Genomic DNA, 26,754 nt, shown 5'->3' on the forward strand with positions numbered 1-26,754 from the left:
GTGACTCCTCCCCTGGACTACAGTGCGCATGGGCATCCTCTCCATCCTCAGATTGTTTTTTTCCGCCATTGGGTTCGGATGTGCTATCTTAGCTCAAGTTAGGAAAAAATTTTGTCGAGGCCACAAGGCCTTTAGTTCGCGTCGGTACTGTTTATCGATCGGTTTTCGATACTCTCTGTTAGTTTACTAACTTTCAGCACCGACTTTGTTCGCATTTACCTGGCCATCAACGACTTCGACGATGGAATCGAGGACGCCATTCAAAAGGTGTCCGGTATGTAATGCGAAGTACCCACACATCGACGTCCATCCGGTGTGCAACAAATGCCTTTCGCCGGACCACGACGAGTCGACATGTATGGCCTGTGCCCGGTTCCGTTCAAAGAAGACTCTGCGGAATCGTCGAGCGGCGAGGCTCGAAGCGCAGCACGCGGCACCGGCCCCAGCTGACATCTTCGACGACGCGGACGACGTCGAAGAAGTAGAAGTCTTACCCTCCAGTCCCGTTTCCGACCAAGAACCCGGATCGGACGAGGCCGACGAGTCACTCTTCCACAGAGGTGAAGACGACACCGAGGTAGGAGACGACGAGGAGGCCTTAGGGGCCGAAGAGAGTAGCTCCGATGATGAACAAGGCCTACCTGTTCAAACCGAGAATTCACCAGTGCCACAGACTATGGCTCCGGTCGAGGGATCGCCTTCGGGCCTTACCCGAGACCTATCACGCAGTCCTTCGGCCCCGCCCTCGGGCCCGGCCTCGGACGTTCAGCGGCAGCCATTACCGCTTAAGCCAGCTGGTTTCCCTTCCACGAAACCGAAACCGAAAGCTGCTCAGGTTCCTACGAAACCGAAACTGAAAGTGGCGCTAGTCGGATCGAGGCCTTCAACACCTTCGACGCCGGCGCACCGTGTCGGCACCGACCGCACCAAGGGGGACTTCGGTGCCGAACTCGAGACGGGCGACATGGGAGTCGACAAACGGAAGAAGGCCATCGGCGCCGAAAAACCTGCTCGGTTACCGGCGTCGACGCCACCGACACCGAGGGCCGTCCCGCCTGCTACGCCTCGCAGCACTCCCTCGACGACACCGAAACCTCACGTGTCGAAGACGTCGACGGTGATCTCCGCACCTCGGCTCGATGCACCACGGGCGCAGAAGATATCTGCAGCCGCCTCGACGACCCTGGCGGGGGCCACGACCTCTAAGGCGCCCCGAGTACGGCCTGGCGCAATGCCAGGCTGCAAAACCAAGGCTGCCCTCCAGGACCAGTCGGGTTCGATCGATCCAGCGGTTTCGTCGGTGCCGACCAGCATTACCTTCGGCTTGCCTCCATCCACAATCCCGAAGGCGTTTCAACTCAGGACACAGGCCACCAAAACTGCGGTTACGCCTGTCGAGCCGTCTCCGTCACGCGTCATCGACGCCGACACTGGCAGGATGATTCTCCACGACCGAAGGATAACTTCGGAACCGCCATTGGAACCTTTCAGGATCCCGCTAAAGAGGAAGCTGCCTGTGGACACAGAACCTCTCCTGTATGAACCCTTTCGTTCACCCTACCAGGATCCACACCGGGCCTCCCCCACCCGCTCCGACACGGATGCATTGGAGGACTACATGGGTGAACAAGTCCCCTACCATGTGGACACGGACCCTGATGACCAGCAGGACCCTGACCAAACTTGGGGCGACCCTGCAGACCCCAGTGCACCTCTTGATGCACAGGACCCACAACTATATGGGGCAAAAACGTCACCCACAGAGGATACTGCGGCGTTCAACGCTCTGATTGAACGGGCGGCGAACAACCATGATGTACAGCTTCACTCTGATATCATCGAAGATGACTTTCTAATGGACACCTTTGCATCCTCAGAAAGACATGTAAAGACTCTGCCAATGTTGAAGGGGGTCCTTAAGCCAGCCACTGACATTTTCAGGGAACCCACCAGGGCACGAGTGATAAACCCCAGGATCGATAAGAAATACAGATCAGCACCTGGGGATCCTACTTACATCAGAGGACAATTACCACTCGACTCCATCGTTGTGGCGAATGCCCGCAAGAGGGCACACTCGCAGACAACGGGTGACGCTCCTCCCCCGGACAAGGAGTCCAAGGTGCTGGAGACCTCCGGCAAGCGAGTTGCCGCACAAGCTGCAAGCATATGGCGCATAGCTAACACTCAAGCGCTCCTCGCTCGCTACGATAGGGCGCACTATGACACAATGGAGCAACTCCTTCAACACCTCCCTGACCCCTACAAAGAAGGTGCAGAAATCCTTATCAGAGAGGGACAGCTACTCACAAATGCTGCCATCAAATGTGCACTAGACGCTGCTGACACGGCTGCCAGGGCCATCAACACTAGCGTCATCCTACGACGTCACGCCTGGCTACGTATCTCAGGATTCAAGCCTGAGGTACAAAACAATATCCTTAATCAGCCCGTCAACCCCGACTTTTTGTTCGGGCCTGAGGTTGACGCCACCCTCGAGAAGATAAAAAAGGACACGGACACTGCAAAGTCCATGGGCGCCCTACAAACTCAGTTCTTTCGGAGCGGCTCCTTTCGTCGCCCCGGAAACAAGGGAGCAGGCAGAGGACAGGGGTCACAACAAACATATAACAAGGGTAATACGCAGACCACCTACGATAAGAACACCCGAGGTGGCTATCGTGGCTCCAGTACCAAGGGCAGAGGACGTGGCTACGGCAACACCAGGTCCTCCCCCAAGAACAAGCAGTGACGCCCTCTCCCTTCCTCCCGACCACATAACACCTGTCGGGGGAAGGCTACAACGGTTCCTGTCCACGTGGAACTCCATCACCACGGACAGGTGGGTCAAAGATATTATAAAATACGGTTACTGTCTGGAGTTAACTTCCACTCCACCCACAATACCACCAAGAAACCGTCCTATGTCCTCAGAGCACTTGACGCTCTTACAGCAAGAGGTAGAAAGTATGCTTCTAAAAGGCGCTATCGAGGTCGTACCCGTCCACGAGCGGGGCACGGGGGTTTACTCCCTCTACTTCTTAATTCCAAAAAAGGACGGGTCGCTCAGGCCTATATTAGACCTGAGACCCCTGAACCAGTACATTCTTTCGGAGCACTTTCACATGCTCACTCTACAGCAAGTCCTTCCGCTTCTCCAGCAGGGAGACTTCCTAGCATCACTGGACCTCAAGGATGCGTATTTTCACATACCCATCCACCCCTCACACAAAAAATACCTCAGGTTCACTGTTCAGGGGCAGCACTATCAGTTCAAAGTCCTTCCCTTCGGCGTGACAACAGCGCCCAGGGTTTTCACAAAGTGCCTAGCTACGGTGGCGGCACATTTACGGAGACAGCACATACACGTCTACCCCTACCTAGACGACTGGCTCGTTCAAGCGAGATCAGCCCAGCAATGTGCAAGCCACGTGTCCCGTACCATTCACCTTCTTCACAGTCTGGGATTCTCACTAAATTACCCAAAGTCTCATCTCCAGCCCGCACACGTACAACAGTACCTAGGTGCGACTATAGACACTCTGGCGGCCACAGCTCAGCCAAATTTAGTGAGGATCAACGGCATACAAGCGCTGATCTCCAAGTTCAGACCCAACCACTCGCTTCCAGCGCGAGTGTTTATGCAGTTGATAGGCATGATGGCCTCCTGCATCTTCATAGTCCCGCACGCGAGATTACATATGCGCCCACTTCAGGAGTGCCTAGCACGTCAGTGGAATCAGGCTCAAGGACAGTTGAAAGACCTAGTGTTGGTGAGCGGTCGGGCATACAACTCTCTGCATAGGTGGAATCCACAAAACCTTTGCAAGGGCCGACCGTTCCAAGAGCCTGTTCCACAAATAGTACTGACAGCGGACGCGTCTCTCCAGGGATGGGGAGCTCATGTACTCCACTACACAGTGCAGGGACTATGGACGACACAACAGAAGAAGATGCACATCAACCTTCTGGAACTGATGGCAATCTTCCTGGCCATGAAGGCTTTCAAAGTACATCTGTGCAACAAGGTCGTGTTGATCCGGACGGACAACATGACCGCAATGTACTACATACAGAAGCAGGGAGGGACACACTCTCCACAGTTGTCTCATCTGGCTCAGAGCATGTGGAAGTGGGCCATTCAGAGGAACATGTTCCTCATGGCGGAACACCTCCCCGGCAAGGACAACCAGATGGCGGATCTGCTCAGCAGACACAGCCACCAGATGCACGAGTGGGAGTTACACCCATCGGTACTCCAACCGTACTTCCAGCAGTGGGGTCACCCAGAAATAGACCTATTCGCGACAAGCGAAAACGCAAAATGCCAAAGCTTCGCCGCCAGATTCCCACACCCGCAGTCGCAGGGCAATGCGATATGGATGAACTGGTCCGGCAAATTTGCGTACGCTTTTCCCCCAGCACCGTTGATACCGCTGGTGGCTCGCAAACTCCGACAACACTCCCTGACACTCGTCCTAGTTGCTCCCACGTGGGCACGCCAGCCGTGGTACACCACCTTCCTCGAACTTTCCGTGGTACCGCATCAAAGGCTGCGGATCAAACCCGCGCATTTGACGCAGAACCATGGAGAGGTTCAGCACCCAGATCCGCAACAGCTGAACCTGGCGATCTGGCTCCTGAAGTCCTAGAGTTTGGCTATCTCAATCTGCCACCTGACTGTATGGACATCATCAAGGAGGCCAGGAGACCCACTACAAGAGCTTGCTATGCAGCCAAATGGAAACGGTTCGTCATTTATTGCGGTAATAATGACATTAACCCGCTGGACGCATCCATCCACAACATCATATGTTACCTCTTACACCTATACCGATGCAATCTGGCGTACACCTCTATACGTGTCCATTTGACCGCAATATCAGCCTATCTGCAAACCAGGCAGCACCTCTCTCTCTTCAGAGTGCCTGCCATCAAAGCATTCTTGGAAGGACTCAAACGAGTCATTCCACCTAGTCACCCACCGGCTCCAATGTGGAACCTCAACTTGGTCCTCACACGCCTGATGGGTCCACCCTTTGAACCTCTACACTCATGCGAGATTCAATTCCTTACCTGGAAAGTAGCCTTCCTGGTAGCGATCACTTCCCTAAGAAGAGTTAGTGAACTCCAGGCACTAACCGTTCAAGAGCCATTTATTCAGGTTCACGCCAACAGGGTCGTACTACGTACCAACCCCAAATTCATGCCCAAGGTAATATCGCAGTTCCACATGAACCAGACTATTGAACTGCCCGTTTTCTTCCAAAACCCACAAACTGTTGCAGAGAGGGCATTACATACACTAGCTGTACGGAGGGCCCTCATGTACTACATCGACAGGACTAAACCCTTCAGGAAGACAAAACAACTGTTCGTTGCCTTTGCCCCACACCACAAAGGTAACGCCATCTCCAAAGCAGGGATAGCCAGATGGATAGTTAAGTGTATTCAAATCTGTTATCAAAAGGCAAAACGCACATTAACTATTCCACCACGAGCCCACTCAACACGCAAGTTGGGGGCTTCCATGGCCTTCCTAGGAAATATTCCCCTGCATGATATATGCAGAGCAGCCACATGGTCCACTACACACACATTTACAAAACACTATTGCGTAGATGTGCAGTCAAAACAGCAGGCAGCTGTAGGACAGGCTGTTCTCAAAACACTTTTTCAGACCGCTGCAGCTGGCACGGGTAGCCGCCGCCAATAGAGGGCACTGCTATGTATTCTATGCACAGATATGAATTCAGCAGCCCACATGCCTCGAACTGAATATGCTACTTACCAGTATGCATCTGTTCTTGGCATGTAGGGCTGCTGACATTCATATCGCCCTCCCTCCTCCCCGGCGCCTGTCGCAGCTGCAGCTCTCAGAATTATTGCAAGCATGGTCATCACTTTCTGTATCTACTCCATCACTGCCACAATGGCGAAAAACAATCTGAGGATGGAGAGGATGCCCATGCGCACTGTAGTCCAGGGGAGGAGTCACCTATCCAAGGATACTTCGAAGACTCTTCCAGGACAACAACGTGCAAACATCCGGACCCAACACTAGGCGGCGATCTATGCACAGATATGAATGTCAGCAGCCCTACATGCCAAGAACAGATGCATACTGGTAAGTAGCATATTCATTTAGCAGGACAGAAGGTGCATGGTGAGAAGTGCCTTGCACAATATCCACATGCAACCAGTGTATTTCTGCTGCTGGAGATTCCTGTCACAAGTCCCCTGGCGAGCGCTCCATCTGTTACTCACCGACACAGCCATAGACTCTTACAGTTTTTGAGGACCACCCAAAGTTGTACTTATTTTAGTGTGTGGCAACTATTGTCCCCATGCCCAGGGTGTGACCCTACTAACAGTTGATGGCAGCTGATTCTTATACTGAGATTGAGGCCTTTTTACCTGCTCCTTAATGTGTGGATTGCCTACTGCCTCTCATGGTAAATCTGTGTTGTAGGTAATACCTGCCCCCACTCCACCTGAGTATGTGTTGCATGCAAGTACGTGGGAGGTGGGAAGCGTATGCTGGGGGATCCCCCTGTATGAATGAAACCCCAAAGTTGGAAGGTCACTGTATACAGTTAATGACAGTCAGAGTTGGTGGTCATAAATTTACTTCATATCTCATTTTGCTGCCCATGTAATTGTCTCTATGTATCTGTGATTGACTGTCTCACTTTAAATACACATTCCTAGAAAGGACTTTCCTTACTCAGCTGGAAACTATGAGCCAGTTCCATAGGTCAAAGTGTGACATGGGAAAGAACACACTGATACAGAGACTTTGGCTGGTGGCTTGACCAAATGACCACATCTCTGAGAAAAGACTGGGTTGATGCTCTATCCTTTTGCCTAGTGCCGAGAGCATAGACTGTCTACATAGAAGACATAAGTGGCAAGATCACCATTTCAATTTGGGAAAAAGGGGGTTGTGATGGACAGAGTTTCTGAATGATGCAGAATACTCTTACCAAGTCAAGAGATCATGGTTTTAATCCATCACCGTTTTTTAGCTCACTGCACCATCCCAGCTCAGAACCTGGCTACATGCAAATTAGTCTGTACCTGTCCCAGTGCATGATGGGAACAGGGCAAACCAAACTACCAAGCCAATTCTTATACTGGGAAGGAAACAAGCTTCCGGGGACCGGTTTCTGGCATCACAGCCTTCGTCGGCCCGGCTTGCCTGAATCCTGATGGTGCAATGAGCAAGGGACTCACGTCTGAGCATACCCTCCCACACTGAGTGTGGATAAAATCGATTTGGGAAAAAGGGGGTTGTGATGGACAGAGTTTCTGAATGATGCAGAATACTCTTACCAAGTCAAGAGATCATGGTTTTAATCCATCACCGTTTTTTAGCTCACTGCACCATCCCAGCTCAGAACCTGGCTACATGCAAATTAGTCTGTACCTGTCCCAGTGCATGATGGGAACCGGGCAAACCAAACTACCAAGCCAATTCTTATCCTGGGAAGGAAACAAGCTTCCGGGGACCGGTTTCTGGCATCACAGCCTTCGTCGGCCCGGCTTGCCTGAATCCTGATGGTGCAATGAGCAAGGGAGTCACGTCTGAGCATACCCTCCCACACTGAGTGTGGATAAAATCGATTTGGGAAAAAGGGGGTTGTGATGGACAGAGTTTCTGAATGATGCAGAATACTCTTACCAAGTCAAGAGATCATGGTTTTAATCCATCACCGTTTTTTAGCTCACTGCACCATCCCAGCTCAGAACCTGGCTACATGCAAATTAGTCTGTACCTGTCCCAGTGCATGATGGGAACAGGGCAAACGAAACTACCAAGCCAATTCTTATACTGGGAAGGAAACAAGCTTCCGGGGACCGGTTTCTGGCATCACAGCCTTCGTCGGCCCGGCTTGCCTGAATCCTGATGGTGCAATGAGCAAGGGACTCACGTCTGAGCATACCCTCCCACACTGAGTGTGGATAAAATCGATTTGGGAAAAAGGGGGTTGTGATGGACAGAGTTTCTGAATGATGCAGAATACTCTTACCAAGTCAAGAGATCATGGTTTTAATCCATCACCGTTTTTTAGCTCACTGCACCATCCCAGCTCAGAGCCTGGCTACATGCAAATTAGTCTGTACCTGTCCCAGTGCATGATGGGAACAGGGCAAACCAAACTACCAAGCCAATTCTTATACTGGGAAGGAAACAAGCTTCCGGGGACCGGTTTCTGGCATCACAGCCTTCGTCGGCCCGGCTTGCCTGAATCCTGATGGTGCAATGAGCAAGGGACTCACGTCTGAGCATACCCTCCCACACTGAGTGTGGATAAAATCGATTTGGGAAAAAGGGGGTTGTGATGGACAGAGTTTCTGAATGATGCAGAATACTCTTACCAAGTCAAGAGATCATGGTTTTAATCCATCACCGTTTTTTAGCTCACTGCACCATCCCAGCTCAGAACCTGGCTACATGCAAATTAGTCTGTACCTGGCCCAGTGCATGATGGGAACAGGGCAAACCAAACTACCAAGCCAATTCTTATACTGGGAATGAAACAAGCTTCCGGGGACCGGTTTCTGGCATCACAGCCTTCGTCGGCCCGGCTTGCCTGAATCCTGATGGTGCAATGAGCAAGGGACTCACGTCTGAGCATACCCTCCCACACTGAGTGTGGATAAAATCGATTTGGGAAAAAGGGGGTTGTGATGGACAGAGTTTCTGAATGATGCAGAATACTCTTACCAAGTCAAGAGATCATGGTTTTAATCCATCACCGTTTTTTAGCTCACTGCACCATCCCAGCTCAGAACCTGGCTACATGCAAATTAGTCTGTACCTGTCCCAGTACATGATGGGAACAGGGCAAACCAAACTACCAAGCCAATTCTTATACTGGGAAGGAAACAAGCTTCCGGGGACCGGTTTCTGGCATCACAGCCTTCGTCGGCCCGGCTTGCCTGAATCCTGATGGTGCAATGAGCAAGGGACTCACGTCTGAGCATACCCTCCCACACTGAGTGTGGATAAAATCGATTTGGGAAAAAGGGGGTTGTGATGGACAGAGTTTCTGAATGATGCAGAATACTCTTACCAAGTCAAGAGATCATGGTTTTAATCCATCACCGTTTTTTAGCTCACTGCACCATCCCAGCTCAGAACCTGGCTACATGCAAATTAGTCTGTACCTGTCCCAGTGCATGATGGGAACAGGGCAAACCATACTACCAAGCCAATTCTTATACTGGGAAGGAAACAAGCTTCCGGGGACCGGTTTCTGGCATCACAGCCTTCGTCGGCCCGGCTTGCCTGAATCCTGATGGTGCAATGAGCAAGGGACTCACGTCTGAGCATACCCTCCCACACTGAGTGTGGATAAAATCGATTTGGGAAAAAGGGGGTTGTGATGGACAGAGTTTCTGAATGATGCAGAATACTCTTACCAAGTCAAGAGATCATGGTTTTAATCCATCACCGTTTTTTAGCTCACTGCACCATCCCATCTCAGAACCTGGCTACATGCAAATTAGTCTGTACCTGTCCCAGTGCATGATGGGAACAGGGCAAACCAAACTACCAAGCCAATTCTTATACTGGGAAGGAAACAAGCTTCCGGGGACCGGTTTCTGGCATCACAGCCTTCGTCGGCCCGGCTTGCCTGAATCCTGACGGTGCAATGAGCAAGGGACTCACGTCTGAGCATACCCTCCCACACTGATTGTGGATAAAATCGATTTGGGAAAAAGGGGGTTGTGATGGACAGAGTTTCTGAATGATGCAGAATACTCTTACCAAGTCAAGAGATCATGGTTTTAATCCATCACCGTTTTTTAGCTCACTGCACCATCCCAGCTCAGAACCTGGCTACATGCAAATTAGTCTGTACCTGTCCCAGTGCATGATGGGAACAGGGCAAACGAAACTACCAAGCCAATTCTTATACTGGGAAGGAAACAAGCTTCCGGGGACTGGTTTCTGGCATCACAGCCTTCGTCGGCCCGGCTTGCCTGAATCCTGATGGTGCAATGAGCAAGGGACTCACGTCTGAGCATACCCTCCCACACTGAGTGTGGATAAAATCGATTTGGGAAAAAGGGGGTTGTGATGGACAGAGTTTCTGAATGATGCAGAATACTCTTACCAAGTCAAGAGATCATGGTTTTAATCCATCACCGTTTTTTAGCTCACTGCACCATCCCAGCTCAGAACCTGGCTACATGCAAATTAGTCTGTACCTGTCCCAGTGCATGATGGGAACAGGGCAAACCAAACTACCAAGCCAATTCTTATACTGGGAAGGAAACAAGCTTCCGGGGACCGGTTTCTGGCATCACAGCCTTCGTCGGCCCGGCTTGCCTGAATCCTGATGGTGCAATGAGCAAGGGACTCACTTCTGAGCATACCCTCCCACACTGAGTGTGGATAAAATCGATTTGGGAAAAAGGGGGTTGTGATGGACAGAGTTTCTGAATGATGTAGAATACTCTTACCAAGTCAAGAGATCATGGTTTTAATCCATCGCCGTTTTTTAGCTCACTGCACCATCCCAGCTCAGAACCTGGCCACATGCAAATTAGTCTGTACCTGTCCCAGTGCATGATGGGAACAGGGCAAACCAAACTACCAAGCCAATTCTTATACTGGGAAGGAAACAAGCTTCCGGGGACCGGTTTCTGGCATCACAGCCTTCGTCGGCCCAGCTTGCCTGAATCCTGATGGTGCAATGAGCAAGGGACTCACGTCTGAGCATACCCTCCCACACTGAGTGTGGATAAAATCGATTTGGGAAAAAGGGGGTTGTGATGGACAGAGTTTCTGAATGATGCAGAATACTCTTACCAAGTCAAGAGATCATGGTTTTAATCCATCACCGTTTTTTAGCTCACTGCACCATCCCAGCTCAGAACCTGGCTACATGCAAATTAGTCTGTACCTGTCCCAGTGCATGATGGGAACAGGGCAAACCAAACTACCAAGCCAATTCTTATACTGGGAAGGAAACAAGCTTCCGGGGACCGGTTTCTGGCATCACAGCCTTCATCGGCCCGGCTTGCCTGAATCCTGATGGTGCAATGAGCAAGGGACTCACGTCTGAGCATACCCTCCCACACTGAGTGTGGATAAAATCGATTTGGGAAAAAGGGGGTTGTGATGGACAGAGTTTTTGAATGATGCAGAATACTCTTACCAAGTCAAGAGATCATGGTTTTAATCCATCACCGTTTTTTAGCTCACTGCACCATCCCAGCTCAGAACCTGGCTACATGCAAATTAGTCTGTACCTGTCCATTGACCATTTCACCCTCCTATACCTGCATTGGAGATGTGGCTACTTGAAAGCCAAATGAAGGATTAGCTGCCGAGAACATCTGGAGTGATTTTAGATTTTGACTCAGCATTTGGAAATGCCAATTAGACTCTTGTGCCCATTCAGGGTTCACTTCACCCTTTGACTCGCTGAGGCACTATACACCTATGGTGACCATCCGCTCGTAATTTTCATAGACCGTCCTTTATTCGAATCGCACGTTCGTTGTCCATGATGATCCCTTATACGGACGCCTTTTGTCCGTAATTTTGGCCATTGCGGGGAGCCCTGTGAGAAGCCTCAGTTCCCTGATAGTGCCGCCTTGCACTCTTCCTCTGAGTACAAAAGCAACCTCACCCCGTCCATTGTCATTCTGTATGCCGGCTGATTGTCACATACAGAATGACAATGGGCTAGTCTGGCGGCGAGGAAGAGATTATCAGATGTCTTCAGAGTTACACCATATGCTAAAGAGGAGGCGCCCTCATGAAGCCGATGGGATAACTCAGTGGGTTCAGTGCAAGGCCTTGAACAAGTCCCAGATTCGAAACTTGGTGGGACCAATTCAATCATTACATGCGATGTATGGACACAAACTGCTTTTAATTCTTAAATATATTATTACGTGCCTCTTTTACATTTTATCATAATACACATTCTCTAAAACAGGAATAATTGGTAATATACATACAAGGTTCGCAGTTATACATTTTTACTTATGTTTCTTCAAAAAAGGTAGAAAATTTGACTTCCCGTTTGTATTAATTTTTCAAATGGAAAGAAACTTAAAGTAGGTCTGCTTTCGACGGACTCTCACGGCTGTTCATCTGTCTGGCTAATACTTGTGCAGATTTAGAACAAGAAGAGCTGAAAAAAGTTAAAGATTAACTTACGATGCTTAAAATATCTTCAGACAAGCACATGTTTTATACGTTAGTATTGGTGTTTTCATATAGTATGTGACTGCTTTTTTTTGGTAAACCTAGAGAGCATCTAAGCAAATTCCTATGTTCAACAGTTAAAGAAGTCTGGAATTCACTCATTGCCTTTTAATTTTTTCACAGACCACAACATAAATATAATAAAAAGACAGAAGATGAACAAAAAATATATATGGTTAAATACTGATTCTAATACCATAAAAATAAATTTCTTAAACCAGAAGTACTATATTCAATATATTAATTACACATTAATTATATTTGACATGGTGACAGCTGCCAGAACCCATTAGACAATGTGTCCGCCGCTCATAGACTGGCAGAGTGCACGGCCAGGACTGTAGACAGTGTCCACCAGCCCAGCATGACCACAGAGAGAGAGTGTAAGGCAGTGTGCATAGCCAGGGGGTGTAAGGCAAAGTGTACAGCCAAGACTGTGGTGTCCACCATTCTAGCATACCCAATGCCCACAGAGTGTAATACTGGGACTGTACCCACACAGTAAAGTCATGCACCGAGGCTGCCCTCGGCCACCCTCTCGCTTCTTCTGCTCTCATCGTGACCTGAGTCTCCAACTTTCACTCTCCGGGAGACAAAAAGCTTTCACATGAAACAGACTCCACAGGATGACAAGTGACAGTTTCTCTTAGGGGAAGTACTGCTGGCAAGGGGGTGAAAATAAAGAGCTCCATGAGAGCTGGGACGGCTGACTCCCAGCGTGCAGCGGTGCATTGAAGCTTCCCTGCTCTTGGTGCCACACCCCTGGGTAACTCAACCCGCCGTGCAAACCGACACATGACGTCAGGCAGCAAGCGTGGGACTCGTGCTTGAAATGTTCCTTCTGTCTGCTAAAAAGCAGAAAACTGTTTCCTTTTACAGCTGTGGTGCCACAAGAGACGTTCTGCTGTTTTGCCGCTTGGCGGCAATGCTCCCGATGCCATTGGGATGCGGTGCAAGCAGCCCTCCACCTGCCTCGAGGCCGCGAGAGATGTTAGGCATGACTTCGTGCAGACCTTCTGTGGGGAAAGGCGGGCAAGACAAATAAACCGAAGTTACTACTGAGTCCTTTCCATCACAATTATTTTTTCTTTTAAAATTTTGCACCCCTAAGAATATTGCACCCGGGGCAAACCGCCCCTGTGGCCACGCCCATGCTACGCCACTGCCTACCAGTATGGATGACATCTAACTCTTAGACCTTGTAGCCCTCTTTGTCTTAAGTAATATTTCCTATACATTGACTTTAACATTTATATGAGTCATTTTCTTTATATAATATGTGTGTGATGTAACACACTCCGACACCCTGCCCTACATACTTAGGATGAGTAGCACTATGAAAGAAATTAAATACACTTGAGAGAGGGTCTATGGGAAAATGATGGGCACCATTGGAGGGTGGTAGCACTGACGGACTGGCCATACCGGGCATCAGGCGTTCCTGGGAGGCTGGAAGGATGGGGACCCGATTTTGTTACTGGGGACCGGCACTGCAAAGTTTCTTGTATATCCAGCCGTTTTGGGGCAACAGTAAAAGTGTCACAATAACTCTGGTGGCTAATGTACCTGCTGGGGAGAGATGGGAGTTTTGTCTAGTATCGGTTTTGAATCATCTAAGGTAGCGTAGAAGGTTAATATGTCTGCTGGAAAGAATGTGTGTACCATGCATATCAAAGAACAATATTTTATGTGCAGAGCTCAGTGGGTTACTGCTTTTGTTACTGAGATTCTTTTGTTACTGTGCAGTTCATAAGTAACATTTGTTATCTAGCATAGTGAGCCATGAACTTCCATTAAAAAGCTGCATGCAAGCTGCATGGTACAGGTTAGAAAGTTATATTTCCTTCCCGTCTTTCATTATCCTAATGTTGCTAAAAAAAAGGTTTATTTGGAAAGAAATAAATTCATATCATTAAAGTCATGGTGTTATGTTCTGAAATGCGAGTTTGTGCTTCTTCAGACCAAGCACTATTAAAAAATACCCACTAGTATGGGTGACGTGCATCCTACATCTTGTAGTGCCCTTTGCCTTATGCAACATGTTCCATACACTGATTTACACAGGTATGATTCATTGCCTCTGTATTTGTGTGTGATGTAAAGTGCTCCAACATCTTCTACTGGTACGGGAAGGGCTATAAAACAAACTAAATACATGTGAGAGAGGGGCTGTGGAGAGATGAGAGGCATTGTTGGTGATAGTAATGGAATCATTGAAGAACCCCCATGAAAGATTTTCGTATCCTGGGGCACAGTAAGGTCATCATTTACTATGCTTTAGAAGCTCATACAATTTAATATGTAATGTCAAATGTGTTCTAGAATGCACCATGTTTTCGCACTTTTTCTTTAGGGTGCGAAAACAAAGCTGAAAACTGTCAGTTTGTTTGTAACACACAACTTTTAAATCTCTGTAAATGAACAATGCAAATGTTTCCAAACATATCAGCAGTTAGGAAATCACAAATGGACCACTTTTTTGTAATTCAGAAGTGTGCTGGAAACAGAGTTTTAACAGGATCAAAACAATCAAGACAGTTTGCTCGGTGATGTTCAAATGATACATATTTGCTGAAACCACATTTCCACACATTAGTCGTTGTGCCCTATATAGTCTCATCAGCAAAATAGCATGTTGGCATTTTGCCTCCATTTGAATGGAAAATATTCTGTATGTAAAAGACAGTGCCTCCTTCTGCCCTACAATAATGACTCAACAGCGTATACAGTTTCTAATCTGTAGCACACTTCTATGAGAATCTGCAGTTTACAGTTCACAGATATGAAACAGCCCAATCAGTATAATATTTCCAATATATAGGTAAAATAATGAGGGCTGATATATGGCGAGCCAGGGCAGTATAGTAATGTCAACTACTATCTAACCATTCTGGACCACAATAATACCATAACACTCAGCAGTGTATACCCAAGTATAGCTCATGCAGTCTGGTTAATAACTCCCTTTTCCTGCTTAATGCTCTTACCCTCACACAAGACCTGTCCGCTATGGGTCTTATCCATCACCCAGTACTGTACCAGCCCCTATACCAGTCATCACCAGCTGAACAGAAATGGAATTCCTAAAGCGCTTTGACCGTATTTCTCAGCCTATACTTCTCTCAATATTTCTTCTGGCCCAACTTTCTGACTCATCTCAAACTTCTTTCTACTACTCTTTCCAATGCACTACCCTATCTCTCATCCTATACATCTATCATTATATCCTCCACATCCACTTTCTCATTTATCCCAAAACCCCACACCACTACTATGATCCCCAAAATAACCCTTTCTAGACTCTCTCCTACTCTACCCCTCCTTGCATCATCTGACACCTCTTTTACTATACCAATCCCCCAAAACAAACCTTTCTAAACTCTTCCCTTTGACTCTTCCCCTCCAAAAGCCCATTTTACTCATCCAGAAGCCTCCTCCTACTGCTATGACCTAAAAAAAGAAATCCTACACTCTTCTATCCCTTCACAATCCTTTTCAATCAAAATAACAGACTAACATGTTCACTTCTCAAATTCCATATTCCACTATACTAATTCACCAAAAATCCTTTATGGGTTCCAGAGTAGCGTGCTACTTGCCAATAAAGTGCTTCAACACCCCATCAGGGTTACAAGCGCTATATAAATGCAAACCTTTTTCCCTCTTCTACCCCTCCCCAACCCTTCTTAATCCAAATAACTGACTAACATATCCACCACTCAAACTACTTCATATTTCACTATACTAATTTTCACCACTAATCCTTTATGGGTTCCGGAGTAGCGTGCTATTTCGCCAGAAACGCGCTTCAACACCCATCAGGGGTAACAGGTGCTATATGAATGCAAACCTTTGTTCCCCTTCTATCCCTCCGCTATCCTGCTCACTCCAAATAACTGACTAATATCCACCACTCAAATTACTTTCATATTTCACCATACTAATTCACCACTAATCATTCATGGGTTTCCTGAGTAGCGTGCTTCAACACCCCATCAGGAGTAACAAGCGCTATATAAATATAAACCTTTTTTCCTCTTCTATACTTCTGCTATCCTTCAAAATCCAAATAACTGACTAACATATCCATCACTTAAAATGTACTTGCATGTTTCACTATACTAATTCAACACTAATCCTCTATGGGTCCCGGAGTAGCGTGCTACTCGCCGAAAAAGTGCGCCTCGTCAGGGGTAGTAAGCGCTATACAAATGCAATTACAATACAATACAATACATACAGCTGCCCACTCAGGGGATTGAACTCTAGTCCAGCAATGCATGTCCCAATTAGCTACATCCTATGCCTGCCACTTTACGTCTCACAATGGCACTCGGATATGAGATGCTAGTAACAAAGTCTATCTGAGCAGATTTTCTGACTACTTCTCTCACAAAACATGCCTACTCAAGACCATGAACTGTAAACAAAATATCAGACTGGACAACCCAGTGCAGTAACCATATAAATAAATTATGATTGCATGAAAGACCACACAAAGACCTGCATAGTTGCTCAAAGCTGCACGCATACAATAAAAACGCAAAGTGCATGATTTTCTCAACCTAAAATAAACTTATTTTGACTTGTACTTATGTGGTTATCTATTTACTTACTTACTTATACTATTGCACAACCTCCTCTGATGTGTCTGTAAAACGTACCTTTCGTCCCAAAGTTTTGTCTTGAATTTTGACCTGTTGTCCTGAGTTTTTGTCCAGAATCTTGACCCTTTCTCCAAAATATTTACACTCACTGTCCTGAATTTTCACACACACCAGTTGGTTACCCTATTAATACACCCATGTATAAAAAGGACTGAATCAAAGACAGAATCTATAGCTGTGTTAATTGAAGTCCAGAAGCAAAACCCTGGACTATATGAAATAAGCAAGCAACTGAGCCTGTCTGTGAAGGCAGACTGTCTTATGTGCTTGGAATCTGCCTTGCCCCACCAGAGCCTGGGAGCCCATCTGCCCTGATGTGCTCAGTGCGGCTCAATATGTCGGTCTATGACCTCCCCACTGAAATGCGCTTTTTGGAAGCGGTGGAAGAAGTTCTGCAGGCGAGAGGTCCTGTGTGACTCAGTGAGAGGCGCCCCATCAGCACTGTAAGATCCTGCACTCCACATAATGAAGTCGATATCTTATCTGATGAGAGGCAACCCATTATGTGGCCCATCATCGTTATGAACCCCAACACCCTATGGGTGGGACGATGGCCCGTGACACTGCAGTCAGAGACATTTTAAGACATGGGCAAAGTGGGCTCTGGCCCTGGGCCCCAAACTTTCAGGGAGCCTGCTGATAGTGCCAGCTTTGTTCTGCAGAGACTTCTGCCCTGGTGGCCTTCAATAATTCTTGAGCAAATGATTTCAAATATGGTTTTCCTTTACTTTATTTTTTAAGTGGGTGATGTGTCAGAGTCTGCTACAGACATTTTGCAGAGAAATGTTGTGTTTATCTTTCACACAACATCCATAAAAAGGTTTCCTTTAGATCAAAACAGGACGTCACATAATCATATGTGACAGAGATTATTTTCAGTAATATTAGCAAGTTGCTACTGTGTTACAATATCGAAAACACAAGTCACTATCTCTAAATATTAGATGTAGACACATTTAGAATTTGGATCACTGTGCCTGTGCACTGTAATTGACCTGGCCAAAGAGGGCACGAAAGAGCTGGAAATTGATCATAACTTCAAAGCTGTTCTGAACAGGGGCCCCCAAAATACGTTTGGCCCAGGACCCCCAAATTCCTTAAGATGTCCCTGTCTGCAGTAGGCATTGAGTGAGGTAGCACAACTGTTGTGGTGAGCCCCTACCACCTCACAGATGTGAGCCCATTTATGACCCTATAAGTGGCACTCAATGTAGAGGCCAAAGTTGTGCCTGGAAGGCAGCATGCTCACGCGAAGAGCTCAAAATACCCAGATAGCACAACCTCCTCTGCCCGCCTGTGACTGTCATCGAGGCCAACGCAACACTCCGCTTGCAGCTGCACTTTACGCCTGCATTTCTCCGTCACTGCTTTTACAGCACAAACTTCCGCCCTGCTGAAGGACTGAGTTTCCGGGTCTGGTAGCTTAGTGGACTAATGCATCCACTGCAGGGGCCTGTGTGGTCAAAGGTTCAAACCACGGCGGGTCCTCTCATCCTTTCTGAGGTCGATAAAATGAGTACCATTGAGTTGGGTAAGAGTAAACATCTGTTATTCAGCACCAAGATACCCCGTTGAGGGTGAACGTACAAATACACATGTTATGTTATCCGCACCTATCGTCCCACTCCCTCTATAAATCTGGGGGGCCCCCCCAACACCGCAGAGAAACTGAATTCTGCATGGGGGCCAACGCAGTCATCGGACACTACCAACTGTAAGACACTTCTTTGCAAGACGTTGCGTTGTTAAATCATTGTTTATGTTCGCACAGCTGTAACTCTGATTTCTTCCACGCCCCCACCCGCGTTGCTTTGCATTGAAGGCTACTGAACATAATTAATATTAATATGTGAACTCCAAGCAACTTGATGCTATTGAACTTTCAAGATTAATATAGTAATGGACGTATTCCGGTTTATAATTAAAAAAAACAAAAAACCCACACACTGTGTATTTGGGGTGATGATGCCAATGTTGCCGAACTATCCCTACCCTCACACCAACCTACAACTACACAAACACTGAGCGAGGGCCTTACAGTATACCCTCATATGTCTGAAAGTCAAAGCCTAAACGTATGGCCTCGGCCTTGTAGTGGTCTGGCAGTATCTGATTTCTGCATTTCCAAGTGAGTCCTGCAGGCTTAGGAGAACTAGTGTCACAGAAGTGTAATATAATACTTTATCAGGACTTCAAAAAATCAACCAGGTGACTCCCTAGTTCCAGCACTTCATAATGCATGAATATATTGCCAGATGACATCAAATAATGTAAATGCATTGGGAAAGAGGGACATAATCAGTACAATAAATGTAGTATTATTCTTCCTGCAGGTGGTGCGTGGCAGTTTTCGTTTAATGTGAAATTCTACCCACCGGATCCGTCACAGCTGTCAGAAGATATCACCAGGTAACTTACAAGTGTAGTCCACTTGCGACGTTTCTTTTCAGTTTTTGCATCACATACAGTGATCACAGACACGTTGCAGTGCCACAGAGCGCGTGCTGTGTTTGATGCATGTACTTATTTATTTATTTAGTTACTTAAAGAGTTTTATATAGCGCTGGCTAGACCCGAAGGTATCAGAGCGCCTTACATGAGGTTCAACAATGTTACAACAATTATAACAATTACACGTTACATCAAATATATGCAACACATTAAAGAGCGAGAAGGAGAGACAAATAGAGAGGAAAGGGGGAGAGGGGTAGTGAGAATGGAGAGGGGGAAGACGGAAAGAGAGACAAAGGGAAAGTCTGCCCAAAGACCGTATGGTTAGGTGACGGCCGAGGAGGTAATCCACAGCCAGTCTCCCCTATATCTCTCAAGGTAGCTCCAGCGGGCATCGGTCAGACAGATAGATATATAGGAGATAAGGAAAAAGCAGAATTGCAGAAATACGATGAGGTGGGGATGGGCGAGACAGGGAGAAACTGTGCCCAAGGTTCAGCTAGGTAGGTGACGGTCAGGGGATGAACCAAGCCTATCTTCTCAATAGCTGAACAGAGCAGCTCCACCGGGTGTCAGACATAATGCTCGGACTCTGCTGTCAGGATAGAGATCATGTGTACTCAAAGATTGTCAGATTAGTGCGGGGGGGAGTAGCCATGGTCCGAATGAATTCCAGATGCCATCTTTGGGTCAGGCACAGTCCTGGTAGGGTTATGTAAGGAAAAGTTCAGCAAGGGGGACAAAAGTCACCACTGGCGGCCATGTTAGGGTCAGGCACCCATCAGCCTCAGCTTCGAGAAAGTGGTGGCCCCTGGGACCCCTCTCCACACCGTGCGTGTGCCGGGTACAACAGAACTTAACAGGAAAGGAAGGGCCAGTCTGCCTTAGTTCTTAAAGAGGACACAAGATCTCCCAGGCATTCACAGGCGATCGGGAGTAGCGTAGTCCCTATAAACCCACTAGGACGCATCTCCCATCACGGTAGGCCAGCGTGGTAGGAGCCGCCATTTTGCCTCGCGCTGGGGGGGGACCGCTCACCTCTGTCTTCGGCAACAAGTGCCTCTGGGTTCCAGGAAAACTTTCTGGTATGTCCGCTGCGGCCGCGGGATAGTTTCCACACGCAGCGGTCGGGCCACACAAGCGGATGGATGCTCACCATATGCCAGGATCGTATTGGGTGTATGTCCAAAGATCATGGCTGCGCCTACGGAATGACTGATCAATTTCAGCTGCGGGCGCCCACCGGGGAAGCGGGTAGGGGAGCCCCCGAATACGCCGCTAATCAGGAGTAGGTTCCCAGGATTCCTCTCCCGACGTCGCAGCCCCAGCTCAGCTACATCCAAACGCGAGTCTGCTCCATCCCGGGCGCCATCTTGAGGTGATATCGCCTCGCAAGACTTTAGCCGATATCCCGGCGATGCAGCATCCAATTAGAACGGTGGCCACAACGGCAGACGCTGCCCAACTTCTGATGTCAGGAGTCGGCTCTTTCAGCTGGTTTTGTGGAGTTTAAGCGCCACGCTAGGTTGTTGAGCGCGGGGCTTCTACGGAGCAAAAGCTCTGAGCAGCCTTGATGGATCTGGCTCCTCCCCTCACTTGTGGTTGCTGTTGTGCTTTACTTTCTTGAAAAACTTGTATTATGTTTTTTTACAATTGACCTCTAATTATATTTTATAGTAGCACTTACATGTAGCTCTTACCCATGTGGGTCACTGATGCACTTACCCACGCAGACTGCAATGTACACCTTGTAGGGTGTGCGGGTGGAAATGTGGCGTTTTTGTTTAGAGCTAATGTGGAAAGTGTGTTCCTGTAGTTTATTTTGTGGCTCTCAGGGTGTGGTTGCTCTTGATGACCTGAGCTTTGGTGCTACCAGGCGAATTTCAGCCCCCTCCATAAAGATTAAAGTCTTTATTTACAATGATATAGTTGTTGACACAGGATACATCATTAGTACGGCGTGTTGGTCTCCTTTAAATATGTCACCCTTTACAAAACAGCACTGAATGTTGCTCATTAGATCTGGTTATATACAACGGAGACTGCGACACTCAATGCTGACTTTGCTGTAATCCCTTTATCGCCGCTGAAAATTCACCAAAGGCTTTTCATTCTCTTTCAAAGACAAAATAGTCGTTTCGGACTGAGATGCAATTTGTTGTGCTTTGTTTCAATGTACACTTGTACTCGCTCACAGTAGCAGGACTAATTTAGTGCTACGCTCAATGAATATTCGGAAGGTCACGGAATTCTTTGTACACTAGGTATTGTTGAAATTCATGCATGGGTTAGTTATTTCCTTCTGAAATGTGTTATGTTCTCGGCATTTGCACAGCGCATTCTACAATCGCCTTTTTTCAACTGAGCGTCCTTTTGGTATGGTTCTGGGATTTCCATTGATTGGTAATGTATGCTGGTTTGGTAGAGTGTGGTTTTGTGTAGTTAATAGATGTGAGGATTGTGGTGTTTTATATAGTACGGTTGTGCGACCTTACCAAATAATACACTTGCAAAACTGTCTTGGTCCACTCAGGCTGGTTTGTAAAGCCTTTAGCTCAACCCTAGGTAGCTGTGGCTTCGATCAGCAAAACTTAAACAAAGGAACTAGTGTAAACCATTTAGAAGCACCAAACAACATAATAAGAAAGTTGTTTCAACACAAAACAAACCTGACACCAAATTTATAAAAACAGATTATATTTTTATAATTTTTTAGACACCAAGGTAAGCAAAATCCACCAGAGGGTTCCGGAGATATAGATTTTTAAGTAAAACGTAAATCACATGTTTTTCGTCCAAAGCGCAAACAAGCACTGGCAACCGGAAGGTTTAGACACTTTTGAAAAGTTTGGAAGAGTTGTGTTTGGCTATTTCGGCCCGAGTCGGGTGACCAAGTCCGCACACATGACTTCAACACAATTTATTTTTGAGCCCTGATGAAGTTCCTTTGTAACACCGAACGAAACACGTTGGCTGGATTTTAACTTGTATATTACGTATGATTAATAAAGAAGATGATGGAACACTCAGATTGAAATGGACTTCTTACCTGGTGCACCTTCCTATTGGTAGAAACGTTTCTGATCTGGTTTATAGTGGCACCCAACAGCAGCAAGTGCCGAAAGAATGGTGCACGGGTTTGAGGTGCAGCATCAACACAGTTCTGTGTGTATATGTATATTGTGATCTGTTAGTTCATATTGATTAAATAACTTTTTTATACATATGGTTTGATTTCCCCAATGCACCCGTTTCCAGGCCTTCTTTCTGCACACATCTGGTCCTGACCCCACGGCTTCTCCTTCAGAAACGTAATTTGGTACAACAGAGGTGACTGTGTAGCGCCGTCACCTTTAAATGACGGACACCATGCAGACGCTTCCATATTGCTCTCCCTCACGTGGATATTGTGCCACTTTGCTGGTGTGAGATCCAAGCTCACATTGGCCCCACCACTTCAGGGGCAGCAGATGACTTCAAAAGGAATAGCTGATGCATCACTAAGCTGTCTCCATTTCCCCATAATGATGCAAACCCCAGTCAACAAATAAACACATCCCTCTATTATATTTGAAAATCCCTTTGAAAGCAGCTGGCATTCACTGCAGAACTGTCAATGAACTTCCATTCCAATATAATTAATTTGTAGTGTTCTTGTGAACGCTCTCCCTGGAGACTTGAGGCCGGATAATCATGTTTATTTACTCTGCTCAGACCTGTTGGCGGGATTTTTCGTTGCCTTTTTATGTCGACATAACAGTAAGGTAAGGGATAACAATGAGAATTTTACCAATTACCTTTCTCGCCCAACCTTGTTTATTTAGGCTTCCTAGGTGACAATTGTCTTCCTTATCTTGATTTTTTTTTTTTTTAATTGTTGAACCATCATTTTCCGTATCGAAAAAAAGAAATAGCTAAACATGAGTAATTCGTTCAAAGACCATTTTGTAATACCCTGTTTGCATAATGTTTCTTTTCTCAGGAATTGAAGAAATACAATTAAACATAAAAAAAGTTAAAATTCAATCCTCCGATCTATTACAGTCCAATTTCCCATTTTGCAAAGGTTTTTCTGTAGGTGGTACTTGCTTCCTGAAATTAAAAACAAGCACTTAAGTTGTTTGGTAGGGATGGTTTGAATCGCCTTTTTTGCTGCGACATTTTCGGAATCCTGCAGGCAAAAACTACATGAAAAAGTGTAAGTGCTTGAGGAGCATAATTATGCAAATGCAATTATGCAAATGCGTGTAACCTAAACTATGGCGGTTAAGCAGGATTACACTGAAGTATTAAAAGTTTCACCCAACCTAGTTCGGGATAAGGCACAACTTCTCACAGAAAAGTATTTATTTTGGGTCTACTTATGCGCACACTAGTCAAATCCATATACTTGTGTAATGTAAATTTCGGTTATTTTATATTAAAAAAAGACAATGTCCATTTTCATTACTTCATTACTAAGTTTTGTTCTGTGAAAGGTCAAAATGTAGGTCAAACATAAACACAAATGTAGTATTACCTACTCTTTAGGAAGATATAAAAAACAGATCTGTTCAGCCAATCATATGATTTCATTCCGACATCCCCAGACAACCATATGGTTAAAGTGGTGGGGAAAGGGGGAGTCACCACCCTGTTGGATGCCTGCAGACTACCAACAATCCTCCAAACCTCCAAAATATTACCCAAGCAAAATGTCATTTTGCCAGCTGGAGCACCTCCAAACCCTGAAAAGGCAATTTCAGCCGTTTTTTCATTAATTTGAGGCCACACTAGCGAGAAACCTAAGACTGCTGCCTTACTTTGCATTATGTAAGGGAAGGCCTTTTGATGACCTTCTATACACTACATTGGCCGCACCCAAGTCAAAATGTCAGCTGAGTATTGAGCATAGCCTAGTAGATATGTGGACTATTCAAACTATAGCACAGCGTACACATAACCATCCCCTGTCCTATACTCTTTGCATGGGATGTGGTTAAAAAAAGGCAGTGTTTTATCACTAAATAAATATGTGACATGAAAAGCATGTGCAGAAGTAAATAAACTCTTTCCATACGTTACTGGCTTTGCTTAAGGCACACAGATCTCCATACAGACATTTATTCATAAACCTTATTTTCCAGCATCAATGTGCATTATGTGTGCACCAGATTTTTAAGCAGTGATTTTCAAAGTGCAATTCTGGTCGCCCGATTTGGCTGCATTTTAGCTATTTGTGAACTGCTTAACATGCACACAATCAAGTAGGACATAAGCAGCATGCCCAGATAAAGATGAAACAGGGATGCAGTTGCATTTAATAGCACTCCGTACCCATTGACAACACGTCGGAGAGCATTTGCTCTTGATATTCTACTTTGTGTAAATTCTATGGATGGACAAATGTGTGTACATCATCTGACAGATATGCAGGGCCAATGGAATTAAGCAGCAGGAGAGGACCAAATTATGCAGCACAGCTGACTAAACTATGTGTCAAGAAAAGATAAATTATGCAGCATAATGCAGCACATTTTGTGATAGTATTAAATATTTTGTAATTTTTAGGTATCACCTGCTGAAAGCGCATACGCTGCCTTTCAAAGGGGTATTGTTTACTGTGAAGAGCTTGGAGCCCGCCCATTACTTACCATTTGTTGGCTTCATTGTCACTCTTCTAATTGGCCAGCACATGCAGTGTCACTTTCTTTTCTTTCTGTGGAGCAGGAACCAAGCAGTGTCCGTCTAATGCTCGCACTGTGAATGAGATACTATTTCTTCTTCTCCTACTGTCCCATGTCCATATTTCATCTTCCCCCTCCCACCCACCACTTCTCCCTGTTACATCCTCCTCTCCCACCCTCCCTTTCTCCGAGTTGCTGCCCCCCATCCCTCGTTGCCTGCCCATACTTGAACCCTCTTCCCTAGTCTTTGCATGCCTATCCTGTCCCCAAAAAAGTGCTATGACCCAGGGCAAGTGCTGGCTGCGTGATGGCATTTTTTTCGATCTTTACTTTTAGCCATGCTGCACAGCCACACTGCAGCACAACATTGAGAAAAGACATTAGCAAAACCAATAGCTCTTGAATAGGCGAGACCTGTTAGCTTTGCCAATGCTTTTCCATTTTGGGCTCTAATTATCCATTCTAAATTTGGATTGATGTTGGTTGCCTGTCTGATGCCTTTGCGGATTAAAAGCTTTAACTGCTGCTTTAAATAAAGCCATTTGTGAGCAGTATCATGAAGATGTTCTTAGTTGACACTGCTACTTCTAATTGCACTGAAGCTTCTGACGCTTTAATGCCCAGAAGCCAGCATTTTCAGAGTCTTAACGAAACAGTTTATTTAAAAAAAGTAGGAGCATCTGTCAGATTGTATGGAGGGTGTGTAACTTGTCAGCTAACTTAGGAAGATTTGTCGAAGACATGCTGTGAGATCGAAATTTAGTCCGCAAGTCCCCATTTGAGCTTCTCTTTTCAGCTTCGGTAGGCATAGGATGCCTGAGTGATCCTCCCATTCCAGTTGGAGAACTTCAAATGCATAAGTAAATAGGATGTGGATTTGGCAGAACAAGATCCAGGGTCTGGCCGGCTTGAGGATTCTGTCCCTGGACATATTATTGAATCTCAACAGATTAGATACCATGTGACCAAAAAATCCTGCCCATTTGCTTCCTTCAATTTACCGAACAATAAATTATAAAATGTTAACTTTACTGTTTGCAAGGACCAGGTGAGAAATAACCTTTGAAGATTGTCTATTAAAAATAAAAAAAATAAAAATGTACCATCCTATGCAGGCCCACGGTATACACAGGAATCAAATTGAAAGAGAAATATAGAGAAGTCAAGCACTTCACCACCAATCATTCACACTCAACCTTATGTCTAGTTGACATCTTTTCTCTGCCAGTACGGGAACCTTGGGAGGCACTCAGAATTTGGACCCTCGCGTGGATGGAGACAAACATGGCACCAGGAGGTGTTTGGCTCCAGGAGCTGACAGCTCTGAAAATATCTAAGGTCACATGATAGGACGTCGCGAATACTTGCTTTTCCAGCTGCCAATAAAAATAATGCAATCTCCTAAAAACTCTGCTGTCCTTTTGGTCCTGGAGAAAAGCTTTCTTTCCTTCTCCATACTCTGCCCTGGGTTTCTCCTTTTATTCCCTCCAGTGCTAGTGTTTAGCAGTATGACAACCTTCATAATACTCTGATTATGGCCCATTTCAGTACATAATTATCGTTTTCCTTTCTATGTTTACTATGCCATTTATGTATAGGTTTGAACCTAAGCTTTTTATAAATCTGATGTGCACCAAAGGCTTTTGCAGTCAAATTGTGCTGACATAATGTGAAACTTTGCTGCCAGAGCAATAACACCACCAGTGGTCTTTCCTAAAATGATTATAGTTTTACT

General features: G+C 46.3%; 1 protein-coding gene across 50 annotated transcripts in view; it reads left to right on the forward strand.

Moving 5' to 3' along the window:
* EPB41L3 (erythrocyte membrane protein band 4.1 like 3) overlaps window positions 1-26,754 on the forward strand; it is a 904,669-nt gene that overhangs the window by 479,995 nt on the left and 397,920 nt on the right. For all 50 annotated transcript variants that reach the window (XM_085606055.1, XM_085606026.1, XM_085606030.1 and 47 more), the window contains exon 6: window positions 19,236-19,311. In XM_085606055.1, coding sequence (XP_085462181.1) covers window positions 19,236-19,311 — 76 coding nt within the window. The remainder of the gene's footprint in view (window positions 1-19,235; window positions 19,312-26,754) is intronic.

This window comes from Triturus cristatus, chromosome 5_1 (genome assembly GCF_964204655.1).
Source record: "Triturus cristatus chromosome 5_1, aTriCri1.1, whole genome shotgun sequence".
NCBI classification, from domain to species: Eukaryota; Metazoa; Chordata; class Amphibia; order Caudata; family Salamandridae; genus Triturus; species Triturus cristatus.